Source organism: Trypanosoma conorhini (genome assembly GCF_003719485.1).
Source record: "Trypanosoma conorhini strain 025E chromosome Unknown Tco_14.4_contig_00648, whole genome shotgun sequence".
Taxonomy (NCBI): domain Eukaryota; phylum Euglenozoa; class Kinetoplastea; order Trypanosomatida; family Trypanosomatidae; genus Trypanosoma; species Trypanosoma conorhini.
The window spans coordinates 2,224-10,485 of record NW_021704713.1 but is presented as its reverse complement, the minus strand read 5'-3'; the positions used below and the strand labels follow the sequence as shown (position 1 = coordinate 10,485).

The following is an 8,262-nucleotide window of genomic DNA, read 5'->3' as shown; positions in this document are numbered from 1 at the left end:
TTTTTTTTTTTTTGCTAGCGTCCAACGAATGCCACAGAAAAGGCGGACTTCTCTTCCCAACTTGTGTGGCGCCGTATATCAGGGGACGCGTATGTTAATCGCCCGCTGCTAGGAGGCCGGCGTGGGGGTATCTTGCAGTTAAACAATCTTAAATATCACGGACGCCTGCTCCGTGGCGAGCGGCGCGGCATTATTGCCCTGCTGCGCGGTGCTTGCGCCCGGCCGCTGCTCAAAGCGGCACTACCGCCGCCGCCGCGGTGACCGTGGCGAGGACAAGCAGACTGGAGAGAACAGCAACAACAGCACTGCCATCATGGCCGCCTTTTTTGCCGTCCTTGTCAACGTTTTTGCCGTCCTTGTCTGTGGAGCTTGGTTTGCCGAAGCTGCCGCCGTTGGCGGCGATGGTGCACACCTCCTCGTACTTCGGGCACTTGATCTTGCCGCCGTCCTTGAAGTACGCCGACTTCGGCGTGATAAACTTCCCCTCGGGGCACTCCTGCCACGCGTCGCTGCCGAGGTACTTCACCTTCACTTTGCCCGCCTCGCACTGCACCCCTGCACACACCGCGTGCACTTCGGTGTAGTCCTTGTCGGTCGCCTTGCTCCTGGCCTCCAGTGGCTCCGCATCGAGGCACCACGAGCCACGACCGATGATGGACCCGGGGTGGCTGCCGCCGCTTTTTTCGGCGCAAATTACGCCCAACTCCTTGTCAGTTGCCTTAGAAGGACCAACAAGAAAACAGGTTTCCGGTGCTTTCACGCCGCCGCTTGTACCAATATTCGGACCGCACTGCCCGATGGCTTGACGGTTGGACGTGCAGCGAAGTGTTTTGCCTTCGGTCTTGTTATTGCAGAACATGCCGGGGTGCTCGGCGGGGCTTTTGTCTGAGCACGGCTTCTTGAGGAAGTCACAGCCCGCGCCCCTGCCCCACGCCATCGGCTCCTCCATCCCCCACACGGCCTTGTAGTAGCCGAGGTCCTCAAACACCGCCATCGTCAGCGCCGTGTAGTAGCCGGCTGTTATCCCGCCAAGACCGCTCATCAGCTCGTCCTTCGCGTTGCGCGACAACCAGAAAGGTTGCACCGTACCGTAGTCATTCTTCTGCAGCTCCATGCCGGTGAGACTGTCACATTTGTAGTGCTTCCTCATTTCCCTCACCGTACGAGTGGAGTTCACCAACGTCGTGGGGACATCGTTGCCGCGCACACCATGGACTTGCTCCAACATATGCAGTCTTTTCATCTCCTCCACGTTGAAGCCAAGGGCGCGGGCAATTGCGTGCGCCGCAATGCGAGAAGCGGACATGACACGTAGAAGTTGAGAGGGCATGACATGCAGGGCACCGGCAACTGGGCGGCCGTGGTCCCCGGAAGCACACGGGACAGCCCACGTCTCGACGTCGGCTCCGGCAGCCACGTAGAGCACCATGTCCGCATTCGCAATACCCGTCGCTTGATGCACCTGGGAGACTTTGAAGTACTGGCAAAGCCCATGCTTCTCTGTGAACTTGGGCACCTTCAGCGGAGCATTCATGCGTTGGACAAGCAGACGCTCCGCGTGCAGTCGGACTGCCGCAGGGAGGACCTCCTCCACCAGGGTGATGTTCTTATCCACGCTCAGGATGTCATGCAGGGAGCAAACCTCAGTGCTGCCCTTAAAGTCTGACTTCTCCTCCCCTTTTGCCGTGCAGTACTTACTTGCGTCGCTCAGATCCTCCATCGACACCACGATGCGGATGGGCTCCCAGTCCTTGTCCTCGCCCTCTGCGGCGACGGTGTACGCCTGCGTCGCGCCCTCTCCCTTGCGCGGCACCTCACGCACCACTGCGGTCGGCGGCGGGCCGCTCCTCAACGCCGCCTCGTCGAGCGCACGGCGGTGTGCGGCGGCGAGGCACCCACCGACGCAACACGTCGTCAGCAGCAGCAACAGCGGCGGAAGTGCGGCGTGGGTCGGGCGGCGCATCCTGCACTACTCTGTGTCCAGACTTTTTCCCGGCGGTCTTGGAAAAAGTGTCGCGGTGGTATTGTTGTCCTTGGGCTCCTTCCTTACGTGTGCAGTGAAGGCAAAGGAGACGAGCGCAGCCGCTGAGCGTGGGCCAAGCAAAAACACAGCAACGAAAGCAGGACCACCCAGAGAGGAATGCGCGGACAAGTTGCCTCAACGGCGCTCACCTCTGAGAGGCGCGAGAGACGCAGGTGGCGGGGCGGGGAGAGCGCCACCGCGAGCACGCACCCGCCGCAAGGGCCACGCCACCAACGCCCCTCCCCCCTCCCCTGTCTTCCTGTCGCCACCACGGAAAAAATGATAGTCGGATGTGTCCACGGGTCACTCTTTGCTTTTTAGTTTTCTTTGTTGTTCAAGGGGTGGAAGCAAGGGGAGTGATGCTCGTATAAAGTGTGCGTGGATCAGGCACGACGCGAGGGGGCCAAAAAGTGTTCCCACGGGCCACTCTTCAATCCACCTCGGCGACGGCCGCCTCCACGAGTTCCTTTTTGCGCTGCATGTACTCCTTCACCACGAAGGCATCGAGCTGGGCGCCGTTTGCGTTGTCACGCTGCTGCTGCTGCTGCCTCTCTAAAAGCAGTCGGTTGAAGACCTGCTGCAATTCCGGCAGCGACTGTGCCGCTCGCAGCTGCGCAATGCATCTGTACGACTGAAACAGCGCCGCCGTGCGGACCTCACACGAGTGGCGTCCACAAATATCTGGAAGTGCGTCCAAGCCGTGCGTAGGCGCCTTGCGTGCCCGCCACGACGGCGCGGTGGCCACATCTTTTGCGGCGAGAGCATTGCGGAAGAATTGCAGTCCTGTCTTCTTCTCGACTTCGGCCACTGTCACCTGGTAGGCGACAAGCGGCCGCTCGTCCGTGATGGGCTCGTTTGGCATTAGAAACGCTGCGACTTCGTGGGTGCCGTCCGAGCGCTCGCCAAGCAGGACTTTGAAGAGGTGCGTCGGCACAGCCACGTCGTGTTTGCCCACGAGCTCGTAGCAAACCACCTTGCGCGCCTTCTTGACGTCGTCCGGCGCCACCGCCGGGGTGATGGCGGACGTGGAGCGCGACTCCGTCCACCCCCAGGCGCGTGGGTCGCCATAGACGTGGCGTGGGTGAAAAACAGGGCCCGTCACCACCCATAGCCCGCCCTCGTAGCGCCGAAGCAGCTTCTTTGTGAGGTTTTCTAGCCGCAGCCAGTCCACGGCGTTCATCGTCATGTCCTGCGGGACAATGTTGGCGTTCATGTTAAACGTCTCCGCCATCTCCTTCGGGGAGGTCTTGTGGAACTGCGCCGCGGCGAGGTGACCACGACTTAGCCCCCGCGTCGGCCGCAGACGCCGCTCTTCTTCTCTGCCACCGCCGTAGTCGTCTGGCGACACCCGAAACGTCTCCGGGACGGTGGTGTCGGCAAAAAACTTCATGCCCTCCCGCTTTGCCCTGAGGGAGCTCTCGTCGTCCCCCCCGCCGCCGCTGTCGCCGCCCCTCGGCGTGGCCGTCGCGGCGGCGGGGCCCGGGATGTACTCCAAGACCCAATTCGGAATCCGCCTTTCGTAGTTGAGGCTGGCCACGAAGCCGTCGAAGAAGCGCACCCGCTCGTCCGAGGGAAGCCCCTTGCTCACCGTTTTTTGCATGAGCGGGGAGAGCGGCGGCGGCGCGGCATCAACCCCCGCCGCCTCCCGCAGCGGGGAGGGCGCATCGCGTCCCGGTAGCTCGTGTCCCGGCCGCCGCCCGCCGGCACGCTCCGTCATCACCCCCAGCGCCGCCCCAACGAAGGTGGCACTGAGCAACGCAAAGGCGCGCCCCAATGCAGCGGCAGACTTGAACGACGGCGACATTTGTGCAAATTTGCGTCTTCACTCGCGTGACTTTTCCCCGCCGGTCCCTCCTTGTGTGGACGGCCGCCGCTCCCTTTTGCCCGGGCAGGCACCTCTCCCCTCCCCCAGACGCAGGCAACCCACACACGCACACACGGGCGGGGAGTATGAGAGGGAACCGCGTATAAACCCGCAGGAGAGGAGAGGCAGGAGTGTGTGTGTGTGTGTGCGCGCGTGTGGGTCTCTCCCTCTGCCTGTGGGTGGGGTGGGGAGCAGTGCGGACCAGGCGGCGCAGAGGGGGCGGAAAAAGCAGGGCAGAGGCACACACACACAGACGCATTCACACGGGTGTTCAGAAGAAGAGCGAAGGCGGCGTCTGGGCCAGCAAATACAACAGATGCGACGAGTAAGCGTACTGAGAGGGTCACTCGCTAAGAAACACATATACATACACAAACAACTTTCCCCTTCAACATAGGACGAAAGCGGGGGGCGTGCGTGGGGAAAGCTGGAGTGACACTTTACAAGAAAAGGAAAAGGGTTGAAAGTAATACAGTAGGGATACGTGGGGGACTCATTCGTGCCCTTTACGTGTCTTTTTAATGCCCCTGCAAGGCCCAAGCAGAAGCGGCGAGGCAGCGGCCCTCCACTCCCATGCACCTACACACACACACAATGAGAGGGAGAAAAGGAGAAGACTCATTCATGCACTTTCTCCACGCCTCTCTTCCCCTCTCGCTCACACGCGTTGCTTCTGCGCCCATGCAGTCTGGCCGTCTCGCGCTCCTCGCCCACGCACGGGCAAACACCCACATCAATACACCCGCACACACACACACACACACAGAGGGGAGGGGAGGGGGGGGAGTGAGCGCAAGTGATAACTCGCAATAGTTGCAGCGGTATACGGGCAACTATCCACATACAGAATAAAGACAAAAAGAAAAAAGAACGCAAAGCACAGCTACACAAACAGGCCCTGCAGAAGAAGAAGAAAACAGGATACAAAAAACAGCATTCTCACACTTGCATCCCCACGAGTCCTTTTTTCTTTTATTTACTTTTGTATTTCTTCGTCCTTTTTTTTTCTTCTCTCTCTCTCTTCTTTTCTCTTCGCCCTTTCCTTCTCTCTGTTTTTTTTTTTGCTCTAGACATTTGAACATAATGACAATGATGATAGAAGAGAGGACGTTAAACTCTTCTACACGTGTACTTCCCACACCTTTCCGCTCTTTTGCACCTGTTCCCACACGGACAAGTATGTATATATACATATACATATCCCCTGCATGCAAAGTCCGCACTCTTCCCCGCTCACTTCTTGCGTGCCTGCCTATTACTTTTTTTCTTTTTCATCCTCCTCGCCTGCAAGCAAAGGGCGAGTGGCGGGAGGCGCTTGTTGTGCCCCGCGCCGCCGTATTTTCCGCACGCAGGTAACGACAACAGGCGCCGTCCCTCCCACAGAGTAGCAACGGCCGCGTGACGACAGAATCGGCCGGCTGGCACACACACACATACACACACACGCACGTGAAGCGAACCAAAGGCAGCAGAGCTGTTTGCATGGAGGAGGGGAGGGGGTTAGTTGTTGCGGCGAGCGCAGCGTTGCAGGGGACACAGGCAGGACACGATCGGCCCAGGCGGAGCAACGGGCAGGCGCACCGGTGTGCCGCAGTAGCAGCAGCAGCAGTGGTGGTGATGTTAAGAAGCAGGGCGGCACGCAAGCACTTGTACACCCTCCTTCCTCCGCTATATTTTTCTTCTTCTATTTTTTTTGTTGTTACTCCTTCCGTTGTAGTTTTTCTCCGCTACGTACTGCGCGTTTGCTGGAAAAGTTATTCGCGTCTTGTGCCACCTCCCTCCCCGGAATCGGCTCGGCTAAGTACTACTACTGCCTCCACCATCGCAGGGAGGGGGGACCTCTCTCTCGCCGTCCTCGCCGCCGTGATCGGGGTGTTCGCGGCCACTTTACAATACGATACATGCACGTACACCTCGGTGCGGTGAAAATGGCGTTGTGTAGGGCATCCCTTTCCGCATTCTCGCCTTCCCTCGTCGGTTACACCCGGGGGAGGGACGCTGCGTGGCGGCAAACTTAGTATCGCTCCCGCGCCTGCTCCTCATTGTTGGCCTCTAGCGGGTTGCTCGTCTCCAGCTCCTCGTCGTCGTCGAGCGTGCTCTTGAACTTCGGCTGCACGGGCGCCACGACGGTTGCCAACCGCTTCCGCTTTGAGGTGAGGACCACCACCAGCACAATGAGCGCCGTCAGCACCACCGCCGCCACGACCGCCACGCCAATGATGCAGCCGCGGTCGCACGCCGACTTGCCTCGCGACGCGTTTGCCGTTTGGTTGCGGAGCAGTTCCGCCAGCGGTTCCCAGTCGATGCCCTGCAGGCAGCGTGTCACATTGAAGTTGTACTGCTGCGGCACGAACACCTCGTACTCGTTCTGCACGTTGAAGGGCGGGTGCGTGACCACGGTCTCGGTGCGGTTGCTGATGACGGCCCCGCAGGGGTCATTCCCGCCACTCCGCTCAGCAGCAACAGCAGCAACAGCGGCCCTGATCCCAGGAGGCGTGATCGATTTGCACGTTTCCAGTCGTGCATTCACCATGTTTAGAATGAACCACCGCACCTGCGTATCCTGCGCCGGCGTTATCTTCGAGAAGTCATATTGAGAAACGGGAAACACGAGTTGCACCACGTTTGTGCTACCGTACTGCGCACGGAGAATGTCCAGTAGGGCCGCATTCGCGTTCAGGTTCTCCAAGGCGTCGTAGGTGGTGCTGTTGCCGAATGGCACCGGCATAAGCAGCTTCATCCGGGTGACGTTCGCAACGTCTTTGAACATGACCTTCATTGGTGGGTTGGCGTAGATCAGCGGATACGCCAGGGCGCGCCGCACCACGGCAACCAACCCATGCTCCACGATATTCATCAAGGCGGCATTGCAATAGGGCACGATGCTCGTGTCCATGTAGAGCGCCTCGTCTATCGTGTCGTAGTACGTCGCCACCGCCTGCATCACCGCCGCAAAGTCCGTGGCGGCCACCAACCCAGGCGTGGTGGTGTTATCAAAATCTGCCTGTTGCACCATCACTTCGAAGCCGGTGGTCCACGTGGCGTTGTTCACCTGCATGGCGCTTTGAGGCGCGTAGGTGCCGGTGGTGCCCAGGTTTGCGTTGAGTGCCACGTTTATGAGTGCGACGATCGCGGGCATGACGGTCGGCGCGTCGGGGTAGCCCAGCGGGAGTGGCGGGGGCGGCAGCTGCGCCGGGACAATCGCGGGCGGCAGCGTCACCGCCCGCACCGTGTTCAGGCCGGTCGCCAGGTACATTTCATTCTCGGCCACCACGAAGAGGCGCTTGTTCAGGCAGAGCGTGAAGCTGTAGCCGTCCACGGCGGGGGGGCACGTGGCGGAGGCGTTGCCCGCAAACACCTCCGCCGTCATGGCGGAGGCGTTGGGCAGGAGGTGGTAGAGCTGCACGGAGGACGCCGCGTAGAGCGCGCCGGAGGGCAAGCTGAAGACATCGATGTATTTCCCGGGAAGCTGGAAAAGCGCGGTGCCTTGGCCATCAAAGTGGCAGACGCCCACGCCGGAGCCACTGGCGACGAAGACGCCCAGCGCGGTGACGGCGATGCTGTTGTACCTGGGGTAGCCACACACAAAGCCTGTCTGCGGCGCACAATGCGAGGGAGTTCCGTCCGCCTCAAGATTGCAGCTCCACACCTTGTTCTGGGTTTGCTCCGTTATGTACAGCCGATCACCGTAGACCGCCACGTCGGTGAAGGAGACACCGGTAGTTAGCGCAAGGCTGAGGACACTGTTGCTGGTGAAGTAGCGCAGCGTATTTTGGCCCTCCACAAAGTACACAATCGTGTTGTTATTTCGCACGCTGAGCACACACCCCTGCGGGATGTCAATGCGTGCTTTTGCCCACGACCCGTCCACCTCCGCGGCTGTGCCGTTGCCGAGGAGTGTGCCCGTCATACGCGTGCTGCGGGAGTAGTTGCGGAAGAACCCCGGCACACCAATCAGTATCTCGTCCTCGCTGCGGCCCTGGCAGAGCGCCCAGGGCCACGTCAGCAGCGAGGTCCCGGGGCCACCGTCGACGGCCCCAATCGTGCCCGTGACCCCGGACACCGTTTCTACCATGTACCTCAGGGGCATCGCCGCCGCCGTCCTGTGCGTGGCGGCGACCAGCACCGCGGTGGCAATCAAAAGGATCGGAAAGGGAGACACACGCATCGCCGCACGCCAGAGTGAAAAGTATAACTTCTAAATGTTCTACGCGTACTAATTTTCTCTACTTTTGCCCCTCCCCTTTTCTTCCCACCTCAGCCTTGTTGCTTTATATTTATATATATATATATAAATACCTTTTCCGTGTCTGCTGCTCTAACCGCCCCCCCCCACCCCACACACACAGGCGGGCAGGCAGGCAGGCAGGCAGGC

The 8,262-nt window shown here is 60.2% G+C and overlaps 3 protein-coding genes across 3 annotated transcripts, besides 7 other annotated features; all 3 read right to left on the bottom strand.

Annotated features, from left to right (window-relative positions):
* Positions 1–229: 229 nt before the first annotated feature.
* On the bottom strand, positions 230–1,963 carry Tco025E_07855 (surface protease GP63; the record flags this gene model as incomplete). Its single annotated transcript, XM_029374714.1, has 1 exon — positions 230–1,963. The coding sequence occupies one exon, from the start codon at positions 1,961–1,963 to the stop codon at positions 230–232; it is 1,734 nt and encodes a 577-aa protein (XP_029225299.1).
* A 490-nt stretch (positions 1,964–2,453) lies between these two features.
* Tco025E_07854 (endonuclease G, mitochondrial) lies at positions 2,454–3,827 on the bottom strand (the record flags this gene model as incomplete). Its single annotated transcript, XM_029374713.1, has 1 exon — positions 2,454–3,827. One exon carries the CDS (start codon positions 3,825–3,827, stop codon positions 2,454–2,456), a length of 1,374 nt encoding a protein of 457 aa, XP_029225298.1.
* Positions 3,828–4,018: 191 nt separating this feature from the next.
* Positions 4,019–4,048: a microsatellite.
* A 560-nt stretch (positions 4,049–4,608) lies between these two features.
* Positions 4,609–4,652: a microsatellite.
* Positions 4,653–4,852: 200 nt separating this feature from the next.
* Positions 4,853–4,949: a sequence feature (A-rich).
* Positions 4,950–5,309: 360 nt separating this feature from the next.
* Positions 5,310–5,336: a microsatellite.
* Positions 5,337–5,474: 138 nt separating this feature from the next.
* Positions 5,475–5,496: a microsatellite.
* Positions 5,497–5,901: 405 nt separating this feature from the next.
* Tco025E_07853 (uncharacterized protein) lies at positions 5,902–8,055 on the bottom strand (the record flags this gene model as incomplete). The annotated part of the gene is made up of 1 exon (XM_029374712.1): positions 5,902–8,055. One exon carries the CDS (start codon positions 8,053–8,055, stop codon positions 5,902–5,904), a length of 2,154 nt encoding a protein of 717 aa, XP_029225297.1.
* A 104-nt stretch (positions 8,056–8,159) lies between these two features.
* Positions 8,160–8,185: a microsatellite.
* Positions 8,186–8,233: 48 nt separating this feature from the next.
* Positions 8,234–8,262: part of a microsatellite that runs on past the window's edge.